General features: G+C 46.1%; 1 protein-coding gene across 1 annotated transcript in view; it reads left to right on the top strand.

Annotated features, from left to right (window-relative positions):
- Positions 1-26,816, top strand: part of MAGI3 (membrane associated guanylate kinase, WW and PDZ domain containing 3) — a 171,547-nt gene that overhangs the window by 117,305 nt on the left and 27,426 nt on the right. The window contains exons 3-11 of the mRNA XM_090026320.1: positions 4-93; positions 2,967-3,176; positions 5,327-5,501; positions 7,574-7,653; positions 11,185-11,242; positions 15,481-15,575; positions 17,896-18,084; positions 22,497-23,096; positions 25,350-25,381. Coding sequence (XP_089882446.1) covers positions 4-93; positions 2,967-3,176; positions 5,327-5,501; positions 7,574-7,653; positions 11,185-11,242; positions 15,481-15,575; positions 17,896-18,084; positions 22,497-23,096; positions 25,350-25,381 — 1,529 coding nt within the window. The remainder of the gene's footprint in view (positions 1-3; positions 94-2,966; positions 3,177-5,326; positions 5,502-7,573; positions 7,654-11,184; positions 11,243-15,480; positions 15,576-17,895; positions 18,085-22,496; positions 23,097-25,349; positions 25,382-26,816) is intronic.

The following is a 26,816-nucleotide window of genomic DNA, read 5'->3' as shown; positions in this document are numbered from 1 at the left end:
AAGTCCCAGGGGTGGATTATAATTTCATTCCTGTTGAACAGTTTAAAGCACTGGAAGAAAGTGGAGCCCTGCTAGAAAGTGGAACATATGATGGTGAGTTGTGTAACTGGAACATAGACTTATCAGAGCAGCAATACAGGCCTGGAGGAATTTATTGCATCTCTAAAGTCCAGGCTGTTTGTCTCATCAGGGCACCTTGTACTCAGAGGTGACAAATGAATATAGCATTGTTCTCCTCCATAGGTGAGAATGTCATCTCCATTTTATAGATGGAGGAGTTGTGGAGCAAAGTGGTTGCCTTGTTCAAGTTCACACTTCATTTAGTGCTGGAGCCAGGCCTAGCCCGCAGGCATCCTACCCATCGGCCCAGTGTTTCATCCCTGTACCTCCCGCTTCTTTTCCATATCTTTGTGCTTGTAAAACACTGAACGCCTGTACTCTGACTGCCAACAGCTACTCTCACGAAAAGTTATCACAAGTTTGTTATTTAACTGCATTCATTGTGCACATCTGTCTTTAAATCACGAGTGTGACACGTTGGCCATTTATCTTGGTCATTGTTAAGTACTGGAAAGTGTTTTGTTTTTTCTTCTGAGTTGGGGCATGCTTGCCACAAGTTGCCTCTGGGTGTACACGTTGCTTTCTGTCACTGCTCACGTGGCTCCTTCTGGACTGAGTAGCAGCAGTGTTTTTGATGACTCGGTCCCTATTTGTCAGGTCATTTTAACCCTTTGGTGCCAGACCCTGGCCTTGCAGTACCCGACTGCCTTCTGAGCAGAGGAACTTTTCCAAGCTGTGGCGGCGCTCTCAGCCCACGCTTCCAGAGTTGTCCAGGCCTTGGTGTAGGACTCAAGGCAGTCTGATCCACGTGGGCGGTCCCGTCTGTCCAGGTAGCATCCTGGTGAGATCAGCAGGGTCTCAAGCTGCACAGAGTTGGAGCCTAAATTAGGAGATTGCCCAAACATGGGGAAGGCCTTTAACTAGCATCACACCTCTTGTGCTTGGGCATCATCAACGTATTGTGCCAGGTGTCTCTATTCTAGATGGATGAAGTGTCTGCAGCCTCGCTTGCGTCCTAGTTTCCCCTCTCTCTACTGTGCTCAGTGTGTATGCCACCAGGAAAAGCCTAGCATGGCAGGGCCCCATGGGTAATTAATTCTGCTTACCCACCTGCATGGGCATGCACACACTGCCATGGATCTCAGCACTGCTGTCCATCTTTTCTTCCAGCTGAGGCCTGACCCATGCTGAACAGAATGGTCCTATCCCCTCCTACACGTAGTACTCTTATATTTGCTTTTTGCGATGATGGCGCATGTTGAGCCTCATCTGCCAACACCCCTGATCCTGCTCAGCAGCACTGCTGTCTGGCCTGTCACTGTGCTCTGTATTTGTGCATTTGGGCCAGAGTCTCTACCACCTCCTAGGCTCCTATGTCCATTTATGCACCTAAAGGCAATTCTGTTTCGCCCAGTTTCTGCAAACAGTTAGCATAAAAGATGAGTTCCACCGGATGCCCAAAAGATGGTTCTTCTTCCCTATATATAGCAGCTCACCTTAGTATGTTGCTGGTTCTTCAGCTTGTCGGAACCCATTTGAATTCTCATTCTGCCCTCCAGAGTGTTTGTAACCTTTCCCAGTTTTGTCTCATTCGCAGACTTGATCAGGAAACTGCCCATTCTTACGCTGGAACATCACTGGCTGCAGAACTGACCCCTGTGGACAGTTCTTTTGTCGAGCCATTTATACTTACTCCTTGATTGTGCTTATTCAGGCAGATATGCATCTGCTGAAGAAGAAATTCTGTCTAACCCACATTTCTCCTGTTTGCTTATGACAGTGTCTCGTGAGACTATATCAAAAACGTTACCAAAGTCCACTGCCTTCTCTTCATTCACCGAAGGTTACTTAGTCAAAGAGGGCATCATGGGGGGCTGCCAGTGATCATCCCTTCCTTCCCTTCCAGTTTGCACACTGACTGTTCTGTGAGCACTCAAAGGATACCCCTAGCAGCTAAACCTAAACTGGTCAAGCCAAACCCAAGCTTTTGTCTCAACCTGATTCTGTGGCTTGAGCCTGGCCCTCGCTGTTCTTTTAAGAGTCGTTTCCCATGTCGTGTTTTATACGTTGAAAGCAAATAGAGCTACCAAATGTTAATCCAACAGGCTTTGTGTTCATTTCTCTAATGATAATAATGTGATTGATTAAGAGGCGCTCTCTACTTGTTCCAGATCTACTCCAGAGTGTTTATTTTATTGAAAAAAACCCTGCTGAATCTTGTGACGTAGGCAAAATATTAAAATGAAAATGTGTTCTTTATCCTCGGGCAAAGTTCAGTATAGAATTGTGTTATTAATGTCTTTAATTTGCAGGCAAATTGTCAGATGAAGATATAGGATAACAATTCTAAAAAATCAAGGCAGTTTGGGGGGGGGGGTTAAATTGCTTTTGTGTAAATAGATATTTCGTATTTCCGCACATAATGATTTTTTTTTTTTGGCTTCAACCTACCTCCAGGCTGCATGTTACCCCAGATTAACTAATTACTAAATGCTATGTGATTAGAATAGAATTTATTTTGATTTTCATCGTTACCCTCCTCTCTACTCCTGGCTTATTCTGCCATAAGTCTGGTTCTGGGTCATTAGTGCAATGCAAGGTAAAATAACAAATCAGTCTTTTGATTTGGAAACCTGTGTAGAGCAGTCATCTGGAATTAAATGTATTATACGCAGCTGTACAATAGCAGCATTAACAAAAATATAGTGAAGCAGCGTATTACGGTTTTCTGAGCATTCATTGCTGCTGATGATACTGATGCCTTATGAAGTGCAATAAGTGTCCTATTCATTCAGGTGTTTCACAAAGAACCACATTACAGTGACAACAGAATAGGTACAATAGCAGCAGAGACCTTGACCAGATATCAGTGCTTCTCATTATTACCATCTCTTCTTCAATACTAGGCAATTTCTATGGCACTCCAAAGCCTCCAGCAGAACCCAGCCCATTTCAGCCAGACCCAGTGGATCAAGTTCTTTTTGACAATGAGTTTGACACAGAATCCCAGAGAAAGAGAACCACCTCAGTCAGCAAGATGCAAAGAATGGACAGTTCTCTCCCTGAGGAAGAGGAGGAGGAGGAGAAGGAAACAGTTAATGGAAGCGGAGGGCTAGGTCAGTAACAAAGGGAGCAATTCCCTGCAGTATTTCTGGAATGAATTAACTCAGCTGTGGCAGATGCCACAGCTTCGGTGGTGGTGGTGGTGGAGCCACAGTTTAGCCTTGCTTGAACTGCTCCTTTAAGGATTTCCGTGGACTCTGTAGTGCTGATTTGCTTCTTAGCATCAGGGGGTTTTGTAGGCACATCATATTTTGCTTTATTTTGAAACTAAGTTTTATAGGCCCCAGCACACATTCATGCAGTGGAGCAATGGGACCTGATCCGAGCAGTCGTGCCTCCTGCTGTGCTGCACATGCATGGTAGGGCCTGCAGCTTTGGCGTTGGGGATCAGATCCCAATTGCACCATTACTGCTTGCCAGTGCAGGGGGAGCCCAGGATCGTGCACCAACAAATTGAAAGTTAGGTGTCCGCAGCAGGAGTAAATCAGTGCGCTTCCTGGGGTAGGACCAATGCTGGAGCCAGTTCTGTTTTTTTGTGTTGTTTTTTTTTTTTAAGGTCCCAGCGCACTTTTTTTTTCTTTTATAAGGACCCCCAGGATCCAGAAGAGTTCCCCTGATCCCAAACCCTTGCACTTGAGACACCAGAAAATCACGTGTCCTGGCGCACAGACCCTGGGATCATGGAACCGTGCCATGAGCCCTGAATCCCTGTGGCTGGAACGTGACAAGTGCTCGGAGCTGCAGAACAAGCCAGTCACCCTGCTGGGTCATGGGGAGCCCCTGGCTATGACCCAGCAGCCTGGCCCAGCTGATGGGCTCTCCTCAGCTCAGCACCCTGAAAGCAGCAGGCTGCAGCCTCATGCAGGACTGCACCACGTGACTATCAGCCTCCAGACACAAGGGAGCAGGCAGCCAAGCCATGACATGCCGCCAGCCTCAGGCTCCCCCAGCCACTTGTTCAATTTAAGGCACAATGCAAACCAGCCACAAATGTATTACACACATTTTGTGGAATAATTTGATGGCTGGTTTTCCATTTCCTCATGCCATTAATTGCCTGAACATGTGGCCAGGTTACAGGTTAACAGATTACTCGCCTCTGAAGTGTAACGTCTGCCAAGGGCCAAAAATAAGTAGCTGCTCTGTTGGCCAGATGTGCAGTGGCATTGTCAAATGGATATGCAGGCCACCATGAGGGGCATAATCAAAGAGGCAGAAACCGGTCACAGAAGGGTGCATCAGCCAGTCGTGTGGACTTGAAGGAAAAAATCTGTAAAGCAGTCCTGCAAGCCAGGGAATTGTGTGGGTTTAATGAGAATAAATCACACTCCACTAAGTTGGTCATATCATTTGATAAAATTACTGTGTTTGAATCCTCTGTGAGGCATTTTATGCTGGTCCCTCACACTCGTGCTATGAAATGTTGGGATTTCACATGGACCCAAAAACTTAACTGAAGCGATTTAAACACCCAGTGGTACTAAGGAGCAGTGCATTGGACCTAGAGCAGAGCATCCACTGAGGTGCTGCAGAGACTGACACAATGCCTTGTTCTCATTAACCTCGTTACTACTGATCCCCACTGGTGCAACCTGCACAGCCAGTTTGCAGATGATGCCACATCTCCCTAGTCCTTGGAGTTCTCCTTTTTAAGTGCTAGCCTGGCCTATCGTTGCTTAGCTGCAGAGCTGAGAATCGCTGTGCAAAGTGGCCAGGCGAGAGGCCACAATCATTTGTTACACATGTAATCACGAAACTGAGGTTATTGATGTGGGTGTGGAAGCTCAGGTACTTAAATTGTTATTACTTGGAGCCTTGCTTGCCTCGCCAGTTTGGTTCTCACACCATGTCTGGGTATGTGGAGAATGATGGTGGGATGGATTCTCTAATGGGTAGCACAAATGCTCTTCTCTCGGCTGGGAAATGCAACGAAATAGTCTACCTGGACTTGCTCCAGTGTTGATTTTTCAGCCTAAGCTCAGACAAACAGTGCAAGGCTAATGCTGCTTGGCACGGGAAGAGCAGAACTCGATGTGTTCATGTCTGTTTTTTAAAGTTAGTAGAAGGAGAATATAGATAAAGTACGGGTGGGGGGGGAGAGGGCTTGGCCTGAGCTCAGAACTAGAGTGAGAGAGCGGTTCTTTGTGAGCAGAGCAGCATGGAAATCTGACAGACTGCGACGCTGTCCTTTGAACGATTGCAGAAAACAAAGAGAAACTTTCGGATTCTTCCGACTGGATGAAGCCTGTTCCTAGTTACAACCAGACAAGCAGCTCCATGGATTTCAGGAATTACTTGGCACGGGATGAGACTCTGGAGCCTCTCCCTAAGAACTGGGAGATGGCCTACACGGACACTGGCATGATCTACTTCATCGAGTGAGTAGAAGCTTGTATCGGCATGGATTGAATTCCCTGTCCCAGGCTCACAAGACCTGGTTATTTCTGGAGATTTCTGCTTACTTTATAGAACCTCTTGCCTGCCCCTGTTTATCGATGATATTTTCTGTGCAAAAACGAGATCTGTCTTGCTTTGAAGGCTCACGTGCCCCTGCTGCATATTCCTCTCTGAATGTCACCAGCCCTGTGTGCTTGATTTCAGAGAGGCTCCCATCGAGGTAATTATAATGTCACACGGTGACGTCAGCTGCGGAATAGGCTACAGAAGCGAGAAAAACTTCAAAGCACCCCTTCTCTGTTTTCATCCCAGCAGCTTTCCTTATCTGTCAGCAGCATAGGTGGATAGTCAAACAAGTATCTTGGCTGTCGCACTTGGGGACTCCATTGTCAGGTTGTGTTGTGTAATTTTTGTTGTCGGCATAATGCAGACGAGGAGACAGTTCATGTAAATACAAGTAGCGTGATACTGTCAAGTGTGTCTGTATGAATGCATTTGTCAGGAGAGCGTCACACTTCCATAGGCAAACTCAGTTGTTTATGTTGTGTGTTATGTGGATGACATGCGGTACAAAGCCGGGCTTGTGCATTGTTAGCTGGATAAGTATCTAATTTTATGTGTGCTTTTACTCTGCTCTCTTCCTCTGGAGTCAAGGGGGTTTTGCTTATCCTTTCTGCTCTGCATGCAAGCCTCTTTTGAAATGGAATGTGTGTTTTGTTTCATCTTGTTTTTTTAAATCAAGATGCTCATGGAATGGGTAGGAGCCTGTTCCATGAATTTTAAAGTACAGTACCAGAGTCCACTGAGGCGTAAATATATGCAGAAGGTGAAGGACTTTTTCTCCAGATAAAAGTATCTGATACCCCCAACACGATATGTTTGTCAGAGCTTTCGACGTAAAGTTCTGAAAGACCTTGTTATGCTGTGTGAGCTAGCAAAGAAGTATTTTCTGTTGAGGACTTTGTGCTTAGACTCTGATTTAATGCACATTTACAGGGCAGAGCTAGAAACCCCTGAATAACTGGGGGTGTTTGGGCAGTATCAACAGACCTGATCTAAAGCACCATTTTTGGATGCAGCTATAACGTTTAGGAGCTGGTGCTCTTTATCTTGGAGTTAACGTACGTATCTCATGATCCTGTCATTGCACTGATAACTTCTTCTCACGGAAGAGTAAAACCACTGATCTTGCCAAATCGCTGGCAGTTTCTTACACGTTTTGGGGCAGAGTGCGTTCTCTCTGCACACGTGCGCCGCAGTTGTGAATTTTCAAAGTATTTGGGGGACAACTTAAGTTAATTTTTTTTATGCAGGCTTCATTTTTTATGCCTAGCTTGTTTTCGCCAGGACTCTGCAAAGCTGTTTTCGTGGTCGTCCTGTTGCAGAGGTGGTATTTAGCACCTTACCCAAGAGCATGCAATTTTTGCTATCTGTATTAATTTTTTAAAACCCAGCTGTTCAGCAGAGGTGCTGTGGATCTCTTCTGATGAGAACAAGAAGGGACTTGTTTGTTCAGTGTGCGTTTGTCGCTGGGTCTGTTTGTTCTGTGCCGAGCTTACGCATCCACCCACGCAGTGCCACAGAGCCACTAAATTCCTCTGCATGTGTGAGGTGCGCTGAACACGGGGATACGAAATTTTTTTTGACAGCTGTAACCTAGGTTTGCTTCACTCCCAGCAGATCTGCTATTTTGATATTGAAGCTGCATATACCACAGTTGTGAACACAGTTTTGAAATAATTTTGACTGCAGACTAATGTTTGCGCCTTCAACCTCCCCTGTCATGGCTGTACAGAACAGCCGCCAGTATACTAGTACCTTTGACGCTTCAGTGTCACCTCTCTGAAGTGGTGTTTTTGGATGTGATAGGGGTGAGAACAGTCAGTTTGCTGAGCCAGAGGCAAGGATTTGTACACAGAAGCAAACTTCTGGAGAGGAGTGCTAACTAACAACAAGCGAATCCTTTCCTTGGGAATTTTTTCCTCTTTCTTCTTCTGTCTCTTATTGCTTTTTTTTTTTTTTTTTCCTGATTGGAATGTCCTTTATCCCATAGCCATAACACCAAGACAACCACCTGGCTTGATCCACGGCTCTGTAAGAAAGCCAAAGCTCCAGAAGACTGTGAGGATGGAGGTGAGTTGTACAGCATCTTCTCTTCTATACTCCGTGCTTGCATGTCCAAGTTTCACAACTTCATCCTTGTGATAACATGTGAACAGGAGAGTTTATGAAAGCGCTGAACCCGGCCGTGGGTAAGGGATTAGTTTCAAAGACTTCCTTTGCTGGTAAGGGGTAACCAGGCCGTTCGGCCTAAAACGGGGATGTACTTATGTTCTTGTTGCGAAGTCTGGCTCTTCTGAAAACAAATAAATAGAATTCCCAAAGCATCAGTTGCATTTACTGATTTATGGATCAAAACTAGTCCTGTGCTACAGAAACTGAAGATTCAGTCACTTTGACTTCACTCCCAGAGGGACTGACTGTCTGCGGGGTATGCCAGGGATGCATCCTTGAGCACTTTAGAGCGTCTTTCCCTTATCTATATTGTATTTTATGTGACGTTCCATATCTGTGGGTATCCCATCACTTCCTAAAAAATCTCTGTATGGGTGGGGCTGTCTCAGTCAGGGTGTGGTAGGCAATGGTCGGGCTCTATGCTTTGGATGCGGAGCAGCCAGATGAGAGGGTTTTATGATATTTGTGAGTTCAGGATCTCTGAAGCCATTCCACTTTTTAAGCTTCAGTGCCTTATTTCTGTTGAGATTGAAGCCCCAAAGCATAACACAGTGTATAATTAAGATAAACGTCTATGCTAGCACATTCAAAAATAATTAGTCTCTTTTATGTATATCTGAAAATAAGAGTTTTAAGGAAAGCCTTGAACCTTTCTGTTGTCCCGCTGCCATCTCAAACCCTGTCTAAGTTAATTTGACTTAAATGTGTTTTTGTTTCTATTTGTTTTCATGTGCATAATCAGTCAACACAAGCACTAGTCTTTGGGGCAATGTATGAATTCGTTTTGCTTAAGCTATTCCACGTCTTCTGTGGTGGCAGAGCTTCCATCAAATAAGGCTCGACGTGGGCTGAACATTGACATAATTCTGCTACTTTGTGCAGCAGCAAAACCTCTGAAAGCCATAATCTAAGCAGGGTTCCCTGGTAAGGGAGTGATTGTCAGCCATGCTGTTTTTCCCAGCAAAATCCTGTCAGTTAAAAGGAAAGGCCAATAAATGCCAAACTTCAGGACCAGTCGAGCTACCTCATTTGCAGTGTCTCAGGGCTGCAGGGATTTTGTTGTTGAATAAAATGTAGCTAGCACCTGGAGCTTTCCTTCCACAGAAGGATGCCGCACACTGCTGGTGCTGGTACCCAAGGAAGGGGAAGAGTCGTCCATTTGAGTTGTGTGGACAAGCTTGGCTTCAGCCTGACCTAGGCCAGGCCACAGCTCCTGATTGTCAGGCAAGAGCACTCTGCTCCTGACCCCTCGGTGTGCCACCAGCTGCAGCTTCCCCGCTGACCACACCTGCGGCGTGAGCCAGAGGGAGCACGCCTGTCTTCAGGAGCATCGGCCTAGCCCGTTCACAACAGTCGAGATAAAAGTCGTCTAGAAATTGTGTGTGGGCAGATCGTGCTGATACCAACAGCATCTGTAGCTTTCTCGCTTCGCTGTGGATTCCGGCCTCCCCCCTTGCCTTGGTTTTCTCCGTTAATACAGGACGCTCGATTCCTCTGACAACATGTCCCACACCAAGTCCGAGAGGCTTTTGCTCTTGCTTTCCAGTCCTCTTGTACCCAGGCTGGCTTTTAAAATTAATATAGTCTGCATCAGCTCTGATGCAGGAGGTTGATCCACTGAACGAGGTCTAGAGGAGCCGGGACGGGCACCTGGCGGGGGTCTTATGACGCCTGCCACCCCCCGCGCTCCTTCCTGCCCGTGGCGGGGGTCGGACTCGATGATGTGCCGAGGGCCCTCCCGGCTCGTTGGTTCTATGATTCTGTGAACTAACAAGCGGGCAGGAGATACCTGAGGGTGACCCCCTGTCACAGTACGTGACCATTCAGGGGGTGTAGAGGAGCTGACCTGTATCTATGACTGTGTACCTCTTCTTGCGTCAGGGCTTGCACACTGCGACGCTGAGCTGTAAGAACCTTTGCAGCGATCGGCCTCCGGGCAGGTCCTGCAGACAGTTGCAAGGCAGTGAAGCAGTTTATACAGCCAGTGAAAGAAAAATGTTCTGCAAAGCTTGGTCTGCAGCAAATGTCTCCTCTGTCACAGGAGTCTACAGGGTCTCGTCCTCCTGACTTGGGCAGCCTGACAGCTGTCTGTTCATAGGCCGGAGCAGCTGCCTCATAGTGCTGCTTATTAAACCTATGTAAAGCCCACCACGGGATAAAAAGGGCATTTTAAAGAGAGATGCAGGGTGTCCCGGAGGTGAACAACACGTAAGTGGATGGCGCGCTGGGTTATTTATCGAATTTTGCTGAGCTGTGCTGCTGTGAATAATTGGCAACATGGTGTCACTCGCTGAGCCTAGGGCAGCCACAAGCAACAAACAGAACCATTATGCGAAGGTGTTGTCCCTCAGAACAACGCCGCCATCTCGGCGGCGAAAGGCAACTTGCCTCCGAGGCGGGGATGGCCGACCCGTGGACGTGTGCCACAAGTGGTGCAGGCAGCTGCTGTGTGAGGCGCACGTGCCCTGGGCGCTCAGTGAAGGGCGGCACCGATTAATGGTGATGCTGGTGGGTGCTTGTGTGCGGGAAGCTTGCACAGCCCCTCTCCACGCGGCCACTCAGCCCCAGGCAGTGCTGTTGCACGTTAGTACGCAGGCAGTTAAAAGCGAAGCTCCGTAAGCGAACGTAGGTAGTGCAAGAGCAATGTGGTGCGACAGGCAAGGCTTTCTTAGAGTCATCTGTTCTATTGGACCAGCTCTGGGATAAACTCGGACAAACGTTCACTGCAAGACATGCTTCCTCAGGTCTCTGATCCCAGGAGGCCAGGCGCAGCGTGGTGAGAAATAGCAGAGGGCAGGCCTGAGAGGGAATCTCAGAGGCAGGAGATGTGCAGTTAGCAGAAGAGAAGCAGCTGATTACTGGGAGATCAAGGCCTACCATGAGGGAGGAGGGTCCTTGTCACCTTCCTTGCACGGAAAGAATTCAGGAGCTGGATAAAACCTAATGTGCTGTAGACCCAATGTCAGTGTTTAGGCCGTGGTCTGAGTGTCCAGCCAGCTTATGAATTCTTGTTCCCAACCTCCTAATGACCCTCAGCCTAAGACATCCTTGCCTCTCGAGTGAACATAGTAATTTATAACCGGGTGGATCTGGTAATATGAGCCTTCTACTTCCCTTACTGTAGGTGCCTGTGTGTCCTGCTCTGAAGTTTATTAAAATTTAAAACGGTTTTTAAAAAAAGATCTGTCTCCCCTCTGATGAACCGCTGAGTTATAGGAAGCGATTTCCCTCTGGGAATGTGAGCACTCTGCTCATCAGACAGGCCAGTCTCAAACATTTAAAGAAACCCGGAAGACATAAATTGCACTTATATTTCCGGCACAGTCGATCCATAATCTCTCCACTCGTTTCTCCACGTGAACTCTGACATTCTCAAATGCTTTTCCATTATAGTGCAGAATTTTGTTCATTCTTCTGTTCTAATTACAGAACTGCCTTATGGTTGGGAGAAAATAGAAGACCCTCAGTATGGAACGTACTATGTTGAGTAAGTGCCTACAGTAATTATTCATTTGATAGTCATCGCGTTTAGCAGAGAACAGTGAAACAGTTGATATGTAAGAAATGTAAATTGGCATGCATCTTGTTTAAGGGCTGTACGGATCCAGTGTAAAATAAGGGCCAGTTCTGGAGGCCACGAGTAAATTGTGCCCCATGCTTAAGCACTGATGTGCACGATGATGCTTGTAGGCTAACTCAGGCACGTCCATAGATCTTCCAGATGGGCGGGAGCAAGTAACAGCCGTAGTAGTTAACACTAGCAACGGACTGAGAGCCACAGAACAGCCTGTGCAGCAGTTGGGTCCACTCTGCTTCTGCCCCACAAATAGTCACGTGCCTTTTGCTTTTATAACAAATACAGTGGTTTGTTACAGCAGTAACTTAATGACTGTCCCAATGGGTGACTCTCTTACAGTTTATAATGCTGAGTGCAGCATACTAGTCGATAGCTTTATTCCCATTTATCCTCTAGTTTTGAGTCATTAGCATACTAATTCTCAGAGGTGAATTGGTGATGAAGGCAAAGGTAAAAGTCTACTACTTGAATGGTTGGTTCACAGAGCTTTCACTTGCCAATGCATATGGCTGCTTATTGCTACTGGCAGTGACACCCATCAGTGTTTCTGACTTGTGAAGGAGCTTGACTGAAAAATTGAGATTGAGGATGAACATCTTTGATTAAAAGGAAGAGTCAGACTTGCGTCAGCGCAGAGTAACGCGACGATGTCTATAGCATTGTAGTTGCTAGAGGTCAATGCGACCCCCAACCTTCCGAGTTCCATATTTTGCTGCTTCATAAAGCAGTTGTTGTTGAGCCATGATATTCCCACTGCCTAAAGAGAAATCATTTGCTTCACTAACTCGTAATGGGTCAGTAATTGGGTTTTCTGGAATTAGTTCCACATCATCTTTTGGCATGCTCAAATCCTTATGGATGAAAATCAGAAAAAGGGACATAACCAGAGTTCTGCATTCATTCACATGCAGGGTAGAAAAGACTCGCACCTGCTGTTACGTATTTATGTGCTTAATCCTGATTTTACCAAGGTTAGCATTGCTTACGGTGGCCTTCGTCAGCTGAAGGAATAATTTAGGGATTTGTGTTTTGGAGGAAGCTGCTGTATTGGATTTCTTGGCTTGGGAAATAAATCTTAGCTGATTACCTCTCCTCTTATGTGAACTTGACATAACTGCTCCTCTTGCCTATCCTAGCGTGATAGGCAGTCTCCCGGGGAATAAGGGAAAACCGGATGACTGCATCCTGAACAAGGGACCGAAGGGGGAAATATCCTGACACCTGAGAACTGTGCTACAAAACGCAACCCAAGGCAAAACTGCACAGTTTCCTTCAGAGTTCATATTTCATAGGCAGACGTACTTGATCTGCTGAGGTAAACAACTCAGCCAGAAGAGAGCATGAAAATTGGTGAGAAACGCCATTTTTGGAAAAACCTGAAATGCAGTTTTTCCTTTCCTGTGCCTCGTTCAGGAGTATCTACAGGCAAAAATGATCTTTTGCTTTGTGAGGCTAATCTAAAAACTTTTTGCTAAATTACGATGTCTTTTGTTGTTAAAAGTCCTTTAAAAATGCTTTAGTATGTCTGAGGAAGAAAAGCAACAAAAAATAAATGATAGCAAGCTAAGCCCAGATTGGGGTTTTTATAAGGCCTTTTGCATTCCTGGGGGTCTCATGCTGCATTAAAAGTCCTTCAGCATTTCAAATGGAAAGGACTGAAAAAGTTATTTTTCAGATAATCTTCAGTTGTGAAATCAGAAATTGATAATCCACCATCACTGAAGCTCTTCGCCAAATGCTGCTTGGAAATTACCTGGAGATGGCTGTATGTGGATCTTACCTGTCCAAACTGATTTCCTTGCCAAATTCAGCAGCAAATAAGCGGCATGCAAGTAGTATGATCGGCTGGAAAATTTAAAACATCTACCGGCATTCTGAACAACGTGTGCAGCAAAAAGCCAAAATAATGCTGCTTCATTGAACCAGCTCCTGTACATGAGCTAGTTTTTTTAATCATTGCTGCAGAAGAGTCTCTGGTTTAAGAAATGTCTTTGTCAAAGGTTCTCTGAGAGCTTTACAGGAGAAGCACAGCCTCTGAGCACTCTTGTTCTGGAAGCAGGAATGGGGAACTGGCCGGCCTTTTTGATCCCCTTTAAAAGTCATTAGGCAGAAGAAATGCTCAAATTATCCCACCCAGTTCAGAAGTAACCCATGTAGCTGATCCCACCTGGGACCAGAAGGGCTTCAGAAATGAAAAGCCAGGTAGGAGGCCTGTTTGTTCTTAGGGACCTACCGGAGGGAAAGGCTGGACTCAAAATGGGTTATTTCCTCCTCCCCTTGTTGTTTGGAACAAGGATAAAGCAGAAGGTCGGCCGTTCTCTGCTCACAGCTGCCGCTGGGTCTCGAGAACGGGTGCTTCGTTGGGAAGAGGCTACGCGGTGACTGACCAGAACTTGTGGCTTTTGTTCTCCTGGAACTGCTGCATGGAGCGACCTCGGTCAAGTCGCGTAACCTCTCTGTCCCTTTACAACCCTTTGTGAATGGATACGACAGCACTGACCTGTACCTAAGGGGCCGGGGGCTTATGGGGTCCAGTCTGACAGCTTTTTTTAATATATTACTGTTCACTTTACATTTTTATCCTGTATGTTTTAAAGAAACTGCTCTTCAAAGGTAATGGGAATTAAAGGCTTTAATGTATGTTGTGTGTAGGTAATGCAAGTCATAATGGACGGTTAACGAAGGGGAAGACTTCAAGGTAAAACGTGGGTCCTGTCCAGGAGGCTGTGAAACGATTGTCAAAACGTGTTCACTATTTTCTGGCATGGAAAGACAAAAGCACAGAGTAGCAATGTGGCAAAAGGAAGAGCTTGTATTCAGCTCCAGTTATTGCCAGACATAAATTACAGATCTCCCACTAAATGGACACTGGTGTCTAAAAAACACTTATTGTAAGGTGCTTACCTTTATAATGAGACCTGAAGGTGAAATTCTGTCCTTGGATGCACGCACACAGGCCCTATGTATGAATAACCAGTGACCAAGTGTGGATCGAGTTCTTAATACTGAAAGAACTACAAGGCTGGGATTTTCAAAGACATCTGAGGGAGTGAGGTGTCCAAATCCCTCTAAATTGAACTTTCCTCTGGCTTCTTTGACAAACCAAATTCAAATCTAATTTGCTTTTCATCATTTGTGCAGTTTGGTTTTTGTGCTGCTTTCAGCTTTGGACAGAGATTTGACTGGTCCATATCAAATCAGTCCCATTTTCTAGTGATCTGCCCTAGCACTGGGATATGTGGAGTGCAAGTTCTGCAAAGGGAGGCTTCATTTAAAATGTGTGAATTGATTAATTTAAGTAATGTGGGTTCATTGTTATTGCAGCGTAGTTACTTGGAGTGACTGTCCATTTTTACTTTTACAAAATCTAAATTTACACTTTTTATTACCGGGCAGTACCTACAATAATATACTAGGAAAGTTGATCATTTTGCAATTCTTAGTTTATGGTCATAGGTGTTAATTTTTCTGAATGTGTAGTTGAAGGTATACACTTCCATTCCTTCACTTCCCTTGCCCCCCAGAAAAGCCAGAACCATGCTAAGCTGGTAATGAGCAGAGAGATCCCACATAACGGGACTCTTCAGAAGCTCTGTCTGGAAGCTTGATTAATCTTCTCAAGAACTGCAAGCTGCAGCTGAATCAAGAGGAAGGCAGGCGTGCACTGCTGAGATTGCATATCCTTGTCTTCCTTTTAACTGTGCAAAGCAGTTAATGCTCACACAGTCAATTGAAAGCAAATTGGATGCTGCTATTGCTTGAACTGTTGTGTGCAGGTTTGAGCTTGGGTTCATCCCATCTACAGACAGACAATAATCCCATGCTCCCAAGAAGCTTTAAGAGCTGGCTTAGCTGGGGCTCTTACAGTTGTGTCTTTCTGTTTTCTGCGTTCCATATTAAAATGCATCCAACTCAAAACTTTTGTAAAAGAAAATGGAATTTACTGAATAGCATGTCTCTTGGCTGAAATACATGATGTAAAGGCTCTTGAAGTATGAGAACATGACTGACTTTGCTTCTACAGGCATCTTATAGGAACTAAAAACTCAAGGGCTTTGAAAAGTAAATCAAAGCATCAGGATAAAAAAAATAACTGGCATAATACTTTTTATGCTGAAATTCTAACATAACATTTGTGTATTTTACAGTCACATTAACCAGAAAACCCAGTTTGAAAATCCAGTGTTGGAAGCCAAAAGGAAAAAACAGCTAGGACAGACTGATGTTGGCCCTTCCAAACCAGGTATTATTTGAAATAGCTGCTCTTCACCACTGTTTGCTGTAAAGTACATGGAAAGCAGTCTTGAGCATGAAGTTTTATGCCTGTGTCAATTTGCGTAGACCTCTCTGTTGTCTTTTTGACACTAATGTAAATATTCATGGTAGCGTTTTGTGATCCTGATCACTAGCAGAATAACAGTTTCGCTACACCAATGTGCTTTGATATCAGGACTACAAAGGTTAAACTCAGGAAATACAATCCAAGTGAAACTACTGTAAAGCGGCTGCATAACTTCCGCATTATCACTCTCAAGAGGAGTCATCCATAGCATGATGCCTACCTGAGAGAAGGTCTCCAGTGGATCTCCCCAAGGGTCTATCGTGGGTCTGGTACTGCTCAGTATCTTCATTAATCATGCAGTGGGTGGAATGAAAATGCACCCTTCCTAAATTTGTCCATTGAACCTGTAGTAGGCTGAGGACAGCTGGAACAAACCAGTCAAATGCACAGTGTACATTGAGAGAGAGAGAGAGAGAGAGAGAAGGTGAGGCTGCTGTACTCCAAAAAGGACCTGGGGTTGTGGCAAACCGCAAACTGAACACAGCTCAGTGTGCTATTGTAGGGGGGGAAAAAAACTCTTTAAAAAAAAAAAAAAAAAAAAAAAAAAAAAAAAAAAGCCAATAGCATATTGGCCAGTATTAGCAGAGGGGTTGCAAGTCCCAAGATGTGATTCTTCACTCCATTCACTTTGGGTAAGGTTTCACCTTACACATACTCTGTCCAGATCTGGGCACCGTACTTCACAAAAGGCATGGGCAAATGAAAATGTCCGGCAGGGAGCAAGAAAAATATGAGAGGTCTAAGAAATACGACTTACGAAGAAAGGTTAGAAGAACTGAGGTTATTTAGTCCGGAGAAAAGGAGGATGAGGGAAGGGATTTGATAAGGGTCTTCATATAAAGAAAGGGTGATTATGAAGAGGATGATGATGAACTCTGTGTGTCCACGTGGAACAGGACAAGAAGCAGTGGTCTTAAATTACAAGGGGAGCTCACTTGCATATTAACGTATCTAAGTCATGAGAGTCATTAAGTGCTAGCACAAGTTACTGAGAGAGGCAGCAGAATCGCTATAATTGGAAGTCTGTAAGTGCGTGGTGGATGAGCGCTTTGGGGCTGTTGAGACGGGTCTGATTCTGCTTTGACCTGATTCTGCAGGGCTTGGATTACATGACCTCCTGAGGTCCTTCCAGCCCTACATTTTTCTACAATACTGTGATTTTTAAAAAAAATTAGCATTACTGTCATTTTGGATGCTTAATTCTGCAAACTTAATGCTGCTTAAATTGAAGTTGGTAGCTTTTTGCAGGCTAGCTTACTGGCTGTACAGTAGACACTAGTCAGCATGGGTCAGTTTGTACCTGGCAATCATCATTTAGAAAACAGTAGACTTGACAGGTTGCATTTGGTCAACTCTGCTAGTGCCCGCTAGTACCGTGGGTGGGATAAGCAGCTCTGTGTGTACATTGTATGATGGTAAGTATGGAGTCTGAGAAGTCTACGGCAGTACAAGCTCATCCTGCCACTGACCAGTCCATTCATTGTCCTCGGGAGCGTGGGGGATTTGGAGTGGTTTTTGCAGTTGGAATTGACCTGAGACCTCGAGGCTTCTTAAGCAGCATAAAACATCCTGAAGCCTGTTGTTTTCTGCAGCTCAAATAGCCATAAGCTACAGCTTGGGGGACGTGGGGGGTGAAAGCTTTAGCTTCAGCTCTGCGACTGGCCGCTTTGTGACCTGCCCGAAAGATCGAACCTCCCTGTTCCTGTAACCTAGCTGTTGGTGGGGGATGATGATCATGGCCCACTCCACAGGGAGCTGCAAGGGTTGCCCTATATTTGAGTATGTAAAACCGAATGTAATTATCTCCAGTATTCCTGTGGTCATCTGTGTACACGTGCCACGCCTGAGGGAATGCAGATGTGCTTTGGAGGGATTGCTGCGTTCTTCAGCATGCAATTCTCACTTGCTCCAAACGAATCAAAAGTATGTTTTTAACGCAAGCAACGGCACGGAATTTCTCCACTGGCTTAGCCAGCCACCATTTCAAAACAGTGTCGGATTTGTTACGGGAAGTGTAGTGTTTTTCACTCAAGTAATTCAGAAACTGCAGGAGGGGTCTAGTTCAACTTCAGAACACCCCGTTGCACCCCACTCTGTTTCACAACCCAGTGTACATTCACAGTCACCTTGTTTGGTACTTGCTGTAGCTGCCTGCGTTTACTAGCAGGGTCACTTCCTAGCAGCATTGCTGTTGATAGTGTGTGGAATTGTTTTTGTGCAGAACCAGACAAGTCTGCCTTCACTAGAGACCCAGCCCAGCTCGCAGGAGCTCTCATACGGACATCGTTGAAGAAAAGTGCTATGGGATTTGGCTTTACGATCATTGGTGGGGACAGACCTGATGAGTTCTTGCAAGTGAAGAATGTGCTGAAAGATGGACCTGCTGCACAGGACGGGAAGATGGCACCAGGTGACTTTCCATTTCTCTACACTTCATTTCATCACTGTTGCTTGGCTAAGAGAGGGGGGCCCTGGGGAGTCCAGTGATTCCATCCACGGGCATTCGTTGTGAAGCAGGTCCCCAGCACTCTGCTTTATCGGACCATAAATCAGTGTCTGAAGCCCTGACATGGAATAGCAGTAAATGTTTTAATATAGATCCAAGTTTAGGACATTTCTGGAGAGCTCATTGGCTCGGTGTACTGCAGATATTCAGGTACACGTTACCGAATACTGCTGTCACAGATAGCGCCCGCCTGAGCCCCAGGCAGCAGACGGCCTAATCAAACACCGTTCTCAGGCGGCTGCAGCAGAAGGCGCAAATATTATGTTGTAATCATTCTTTGACCTGTATGAAGCAATCCAAAGGTAAAACCTAGCTTCAGTAGCTTGGCGCAGATACCAGTTGCCCTTTGCAGGGTTTGTTCTGTGAGCTTTGCCTGGTTATTTAGCTGTTACTAATAAAACTGGTGCCGCTTAAGAGCTGAATTTGTGCTGTTATCTTTTTTGAGATTGAACAGGGTCCAGGTTCTGGATGTTGAGATGGTGTTTAGTATTTTAGCATTCCCAAGTGCTATCCATTGAAATGGATCTAAAGCAGTTTTCCTGTTTCCTCGGATGGCTTTAACATCATATTGAGCTGGCTCCTTAAACTGTTCTGGTTTGCTTTCTGTAGTTCTAACTCTCAGATAAAAATGTTGCCTCTGTCACAGCTGAGGTGTCAGCGTGACCCTGCCTCTGTTTGGTGTCAGTTTGATTTGTCTCGACGTCGACTACCAACAGATTGATTTGCGCATGTTGATTTTGCTACACCTCTACACTTGCTTACGGTTCCTGTAGAGTCTGGTCTCTAAATAAGATGTGGTGTTATACCTTGCATTGAATGCACAGTTTTTCTCATTGTAATGCATTAATGCTTTCTAAGCTTTCCATTTCCTGCACAAAATCGTAATGGCCTTAGGGAAAGAGCATGTGTGAAAGAGCCAGTTGGCACCAGGACATCAGTTTTTCCTCTAGCAACGACCTGTTTTCTTAAGAATCTAGTTTTACACTTTTGTTGGAAGAGGCTTGAGCAGATTCAGATACCCAGTGACTGCCATCCGCTGGAGCCGTCGCTCTTTTTACTAATTGTGCCTGGCCTTTGAGCCTCAGCCTGTCCATGCTGACCTCGGGAGGCTTGGTCAATGAGGGACCAGCTTCACACGGGCGCTGCTCACTGTGACCTGCTATTCCAGTTTACCAGATTGCCAGAACTGCCTCAAGTAGTTCTCCATGTTGAGAAACAAAGCAATTTGACATCTAACGTTGTGGGGCAGCCCCTTGTTTCTGCTGCATTTTTTGTCTTGAAATTTTTGCGCGTTTCATGTATCGTCGGGTTCTTCGTTTGTTTTGTCCCCACCTGTTTGAACCGAAGAGAGAGAAGCGAAACCATTTAGCCAGGGTCATCCGCTGGGTCCGTGGCAGAGACGGCCAGCCCCTGGGAGACGGGGCGAGACTACCCGTCCCATTCTAATCATTCACAGCTGGTCCTTCATTCCCCAAAGGCAGTATTGTCCCCTGGCACAGAAAAGTACATCCCCTGTGCTGCTGCTGCTGCTGCTGCTACCTGAAATGCAAGAGCACAGGCCACATTTCATTTTCAGAGCAGAGTGACACTCCTGTCTCGGAGGCTCTAAATGGGCAGGCAAGGGCTTTTGCTGAGCGTTTGGAAGCAACGCCTGCACTCTAGCAAAGCGACTTTCCTGTCTCGGTGGCCTTCCCTTTGCTAATAGTTCCACGCGTGGCTGGTGAGCTGCATGGCACAAGCGCTACCTGTCGGTTATTCCTAACCAGCCCTGGCAAGGCAGGGGTCCAGCAGCGACTGCGCGTGCAGCGCAATTCAGCAACACCTCTGATGAGAGCAGTTTCTGCCCAGCATGTGCAATAAAGGCTTGTGGTTCTGGCTGACCTCACACGGTGCTCTGCTGCATTTCAAGTGGCTTAGCAAGCACTTCCTGCATGTGGGGATAGCACCCTGCAGTATTTGCAAGGATTGTGTGCATCTGCGTGTCTTCAATGTGCCCAGCACTGTGCCAGGGGCTCTTGTGAACTAAGAGCTGTACTGTTACGGGCATCCCAGCTGAATAAAGGAGCAGTATTGTTTACCTAGCATTTGATGATGAGGTTGTTGGGAAATCAGCACAGAAGTCTTGGTCTGCTTCCAGCCAGTCACTGTAGTGGATATCAGTACCCTGTCTACCACTCCAGAGGTTCAGTTTGACCTCTGTTGTCCTTGTGGTGGTTTAGAGACTTCCTGTTGTTGCTGAGGTTTCGTTTGGCCAAGGAGAGCTGGTTCTACCTAAATGTTTGATGCTTGACTCTTCTGTGGCAGGCAAAATAAGATCTGCAGCCAGTAACCCAAGTCTCAGGAATGACCCCAGAAGCCTGGCACTCCTGAGCAGCCCATAGTAAATCCTCCGCAGGAAGCAGAAGTAATTCATCCAGAATGAGCTTTCCAGTCCCAGTTTCTGTGCATAGTGGTAAGCACGTAACAGAAAGGAAAAGAATAACTTTGTGGGGGACCATAAGGAGAAAACAAAAGTATTAGAAACCAGCCTTTTCCTTTCAAATGTGCATGTATAAATCATTGTTTAAATGTATGTTGGTGACTGCAAGTCTAACAGAGCTTCTGTTTCAATTCTTGATTTTTCTACCCACTCCTTTTCCAGTTTCCGAGTCGGATAACTCACAGCTGCTCCTCGTTCTTTCAGGATTTTCTAATTTTAGATTCTAGCTTATCTTAATCACACATGACATAACAGTAGGCGTATGTGGCATTGCATATTATTCTTGCGTATTTAATGTGCTTCAACCAGAGCAATGGAAGGCATCTGACTAAGTCTTATGTTGGCTGGGTTGCTTTTTCCTTCATTTTTCTGAGTTTTATGTCTTATTTTAAAATACCAAGACATAAAGGAACCTATTGTAGCAAGCATTTAGCTGCAAGGTAGTTTTACTGAAAAGTTTCCTGGAGCCTTTATTGTTCCTATTCACGCTCATAAATAAAGGGTCCATATTTTAGCTCTACTTCTACTTGTAAAGCTCTGCAAAATAAATGCTCTCTACAGATGTCTGACATAAGCAGCTTCAAAAGATTTAGAACTTGCCCTGTCTCATTTATTGACTGGACTCCACTCCTTGCCTGTGTGGAAACTAGGAGCAGTGTATTTGCTCTGCCTGGGAGTGAATTTGCAGCCTGGGTGGGGTGTGCTGTGACTGCCAAAAGCAAAATGCCAAGTGTTAGAAATGACAATCAGCCAGCAGCAGGAATAAACAAACAGGTCTACACAAACTGGCAAGCAGGAAGTATGGGAGGCGAGGACACCCTTGAACGTGAGAGCAGTTAAACGTATTATAGACGCAGGTTTACTGAAACCCATCATTCGTACAACCTGCATAAAGATGCTTTTCCTTACTCAGCTTATTGGATGCTCCTCCTTACTCGGTTAGGAACAACAAACAACAAGAAGCCCCTAATTTCCTAGCTCTGCTGCTGGCCTGTGCTTGGAGCTTGGCAGGATATTTTCTGTTTCAGTTCATGCGCCCCCACCCCCCCGTGAAATGAAGATAATGCCCTAGTGCTATTGTAGACATCCGATATGTATTGAAATCTTCAAGCGGAGAGGAGTATGTCTCCTCATATTCTAGCTAATCTAACCTAAGCATTACTGTTTTATAAATATACAGGCCTAAGTGGCTGGCCAGTTGCTTTGGTCCCTGGGAGGGGTTTCCCTGCGCCTCTTGGTCTAGCATAGTGAATAAACATCCAAGATCTGGTATTTGGTGCTATTTCATGTGCTCAGTTAACCGTGTATTTCAGTAGTAACAGTGGAAACATATAAAATACAGAGATTTACACAAGGGCTTGTGTGTTTACACAAGAGCTTAGTTTAGAAAAAGTACAGCCAGTCTGAAAAATATAGAAGCCAGAAAGAAAATCTGATTTATTGTGGATTGACTTGAGAATGCTGGGTAATGTGAAGTAAAGCACAAGACAGCTGCTTAGGATGCTTTGGGCCCTGTTTCCTCTTCTGAAGCCATAGAGTGTCATTCTTCAAATCTGCTGCAGATTAAACAGTGCATTTGGACCGGTGTGTCCTTCCCCGAGACGGAATACAGAGAAAGCACCAAGAGGAAATCCTGCCCTTCTTTGAGCATATGGCCAAGAGAGTATGGCATAACCCTTGTTCACTCCTAGTTGAAATGATTCTCCATAATCTCCTGCCTTTCGTTTCAAATGGGTGGTCTGTTCTTCACTCTGAGCCTCAACGTAGGTGGAAAAGCAGGTGTGGTACATTGTTTAGCTTCTAGCTTTTAATGCTTTTGCATTCCCTTTTATAACAGGTGACGTCATTGTAGACATAAATGGCAGCTGCGTCCTTGGCCATACCCATGCAGATGTTGTCCAGATGTTTCAGCTAGTTCCTGTCAGCCAGTATGTCAACATGACTTTGTGTCGAGGTTACCCTCTTCCCGATGACAACGAAGACCCTGTTGTGGACATTGTTACGGCTACACCTGTCATCAACGGCCAGCCAGGAGAAGTTTGTGTCACCAGCCAAGATCTGATACCAGGAACAGTTGTTTTGGACCAGAACGGGAAACCAGGTCATACTTTGGCCAATGGTCGTGTGAACGGCCCTACCGTGGACCCAAATGAGCAGAGGGTCTCAGTAGCTTCGTCGGGGGGTTCTCAGCCGGAGCTCGTCACCGTTCCTCTGGTCAAGGGCCCTAAAGGATTTGGGTTTGCGATTGCAGACAGTCCCACGGGGCAAAAGGTGAAGATGATTTTAGACAGTCAGTGGTGCCAGGGCCTCCAGAAGGGAGATGTGATCAAAGAGATTTGCCATCAGAACGTGCAGAGTTTGACACACCTGCAGGTTGTGGAGGTCCTGAAACAGTTCCCGGTGGGAGCAGAGGTGCCACTGCTTATCGTAAGAGGAGGTGGGTAAAAGTGTGAGTAGACCTGTGATCATTGACTTGCCCCAAAACATGGGCCTTTTTATTGCGGTCTTCTAACCACTGCCTTGGGAGCCTTAGAAATGGCAGCAGTGAAGCTGGTTCTCCACCTTGCTCCAAGTGCCCTTGGCCTTGAGCCTGTCGTCAGTTGTATGTGAGACCGGAGGTTTGATTGTGAGCTGCTGTTGAATGCGCCGTCTACCCTGGCTCTTTGGCAGAGGCGACCTGATGATAAGGGACGGAGCTCTTTTCCCTTTCGGGGCGGGATTTTGGCAGCACTGTCTGTACAGGGCAGATGAACCCAGGTGCCGGGAGGGCTCCTGAAGAAGCAGTGGCCTGTGAAATGCAATGGGCCTGGCCATCTGGAAATCTCTGAAAAACTTTCATTTTTGCATATATTTATATCCCTAATTGCCCTTCACTGCAGATCAAAATGTCTCCTTTCCCCCATAGACTAGCTGGTGTAATTAGTGTGCTTTTGCCAGAAGGTACAGTCTCATCCATGCTAGAGGATCCTTTCTTTTCGGCTTCCTGGCTATTAATGAGCTCACTGGTATTCTCCGCAACTTAATTTTCTCCCAATTTTTATATCTTTCTGTTTAATGCCTGAAAATATTTAGATTGGTAATATTAGTAGCGACCTTCTACTTAGGATATTGTTTCTTCATTAGTATCAGATACCTTGTGGATGTGATCTCCCCTTTTTGTTGCTGGGACACAAGGAAATGGGCACAGGCTGTGTTACTGGAGGTCGCCAGAGCGGTTGTCAGCTGTGTGCACCATGTAATCCCAGCCCACAGACTAATAATCCCTTCTGAAGACATCTGCAAGATGGTAACGGTAGTCATACTCAGCATTTATAAAACCCCGTTTATCCAAGCACTTCAGAATACTTCATTATCCATAATGATGACTCCTACATTAACCTTTTTGCTCCCCACATCTGAATAAACTGAAATACTGGAGTTAGTGATTTATCCCAGGGCTTACCACCAGCCTGCTTCCTTGATGAGCTTCCCCCTGTTCAATACTGATCACCTGTTATCTGATGCGCTCTATATTGGATGCAGGAGACCAGCTAAAGTTGCATCTTCTCTGTGCGGAGGCAGAATCAAGTGAAAAGTCGAAAGTCGTCTTTTTTTTAAGTGCTGGGAAGAGACAACTCGGCTTAGCTCTGGCTCCTTCTGCGCTGGCAGTAGCTCATGGAAAAAGCCTAGATGATCAGCTGGCTTTTCAAGAGCCAGCTGGCTCAAGTTTCAGGCTCAGCTGGGAGGGGTCAGATGATTCCCATCAAGGGTTGAGATTAGTTGGGGTGAGTGAGGGGAGCTACAGTTGTGAAGCTGTCTCCCATGATGGGCCTTGCGACACAGAGGTGCAAGGGGATTTTGTGGCATTGCTGCCTGCTTTGCTCAGGCACCAGCTTTGTCTTGTGTTTGAATGGTATGCTGAGCCCTGAGGGAAAGGGCCTGAGCCAGACTCTTTCTGGACTGGGCAGATGGGCTGGCGACGCAAGTGCTCTGTGCTGAGAGACTGCACTGTTGCTGTTAGCACTTGCACCTCCCATGAAGCACCGGTAGCATTGGCTGGGACCCTGTCTGCCAACTCTGGAAAAGTGACGCTTGGGTTAGATGCAGAAACACGCGTGCCTGGTGTGCAGTGATGCAGCTGTCGAGGGAAAGGAACCGAATTGGCAAGGCCTGGTTCCAAACTCAGGGAAGTGAACGATGGACCCTGGTCAGGCCCTCCAAGAGCAAGCCTGACTTCATATCGCCACTGCCCTTTGTTAATGCGTGCCTGCCAGGCTTCAGCACGGCCGAGTCTTGTCGCCAGCTACCTCCGCCGTAGAAGCTGGCTTGCTGAGCAAAGCGAACTTCCTCGGAGCCCCTTCCTGCTGCCGGCAAACCAAGCTGTAGCTGCCTGAGTGCTCCCGTCTCCAGCCTGGACTCTCAGGATCTGGCAGCAGGAGAAATGCGTGGGGTTTCAACACAGTGCTGTTAGTTACTGTTTAGGGGCCTTCTGCCAAGCAGCATTGTTGGCCAAGTAAATATTTGCTTAAAGTCTTAAAGGAATATTGGAACCTATTGCAAACCTTAAACTGTACGGCGGAGGGCGAGGGGGCAGTGGTCAGAAGAATAGGAGCTGAATCTTTCGGATCTGTGCAGGATAAAGCAGCCTCGGTTTCTAACGCCCAAGCTTACATCTCGTATTCAGATATTTTCCTCTGTTTTTTTTTTTTAGGTCCCCCGTCACCTACTAAAGCTGCCAAAGTGGTGAGTATTGATGTTGTCTGGGTGATGATGACGGTAATATTTACTGCACTTGTTGCTGGTTGAGAGGATGGATTTTTCAGTTGCAAACGAGCTTGTAAATCCCCAGGGCCTGCTTCATGTGGAAGCCCTTCCCCATCCCTTTTTGTCCTCCAGCTGGTGCATATTCAGGCACAGCCCCCTCTCCAAGTGCCAGGCAAGCATGGCTGATTTTTGCAGGGTGCACAGAGCTATCCCAAAGCTGCCTGTGGCTGTTAATCCAGGTACAGTTTGCTCTGGATTTTGCAAACTGCTTAGATCAAGGTGGTGTTTATTATCTTTGCATTGGTGCAAGGATAATGTTTTTTTTTTTTCAAAACGCTGCAGTCTCTTTAGTCACGTGGCATCTCCAGCGTGTCTGCTGCCGCTCTCTTGGGCTTGTGGCAGCGAGTGAGATCAATCCGAGGGTCACGATCTGCACTCCTTCCATCTGAGACGCGATACAGCTCCACAGCCCTGGCAACAGGGAGGGGCGCTGCCCTATGCGTCCTGTCTAAAAGCGCAGATAACCTGACTGTGGTAGCTAGAAGATGCTAAGAAATAGCAAGAATATAACGAGCCAGGAAGCAGAGTGGCCCTGTGCATGCTGAGGAGCCCCCTCAAGAGCTGTGGTTCTCAAACACTGTGGGGCTGCATGCTCCTTCCTAAGCCTGCTCCCTCATTTGAACAATTAACCCTGATACTAAATGATGATTAATATTTTTTTAAAGAGCCTGCCCTTCCAGCTGCTCTACTGTCTCACCAGCAGCTAAGAAAACTGGAGAGCTGGTCTTCCTCTTCCTCCCTGTGCATGTCCTTTTTCTTTTCTTCTGGTTCCCCGTTCCTCCGGGTCCTATACCACCAGGCTACACAAAGCTTGGGATGCTGCTCTCCTGAAACTATCCCTTCCAGGAGGGACCAAGTCCCTTGTGCATCATATCCCAAAGCAGAAGCCACGGCCAGGATTAGTGTTGTGGGGAAGAGCAGACAGGTTCGAAGACCTTGGCTGTGAAGGGGCAGGTCGTGTTTTTGGCCATCAGGTAAACCCCACCGTGTAACTGTTTCCTTCATGACCACGATTCAGGCAAGAGCACCCCACCCCAAATCCTGTCCCTTTAAAAAAAAAAAAAAAAAAAAAAAATACGGATTTGATTTGATATCACCTCGTGTGTGCGCCTTATTCCAGTTTCAGAACCCCGATCTCAGTCCCTGCAGCCATCTGCAATGATTATTTTTTATTAAAGTGTTTCCTATTTAAATCCGATATCCAGCTCTGTCTGGCTGACACCTTAATTTGCCTGTGCAAAGTCTTCCGGAATGGGTATTACAAGGAAGAACGCACTGTTTCATTGTTCTGTTGCTAATTGCCTATATCGGGTCTTTAGAGTTTCCTTCTGAAAGTTTACATTTCGTCTCTGTG

The sequence above is a fragment of the Crocodylus siamensis genome, chromosome 13 (genome assembly GCF_052110815.1).
Source record: "Crocodylus siamensis isolate JL-2025a chromosome 13, ASM5211081v1, whole genome shotgun sequence".
NCBI classification, from domain to species: Eukaryota; Metazoa; Chordata; order Crocodylia; family Crocodylidae; genus Crocodylus; species Crocodylus siamensis.
Note: the sequence above shows the minus strand (reverse complement) of the source record. Positions and strands in the feature narration are given on the sequence as shown.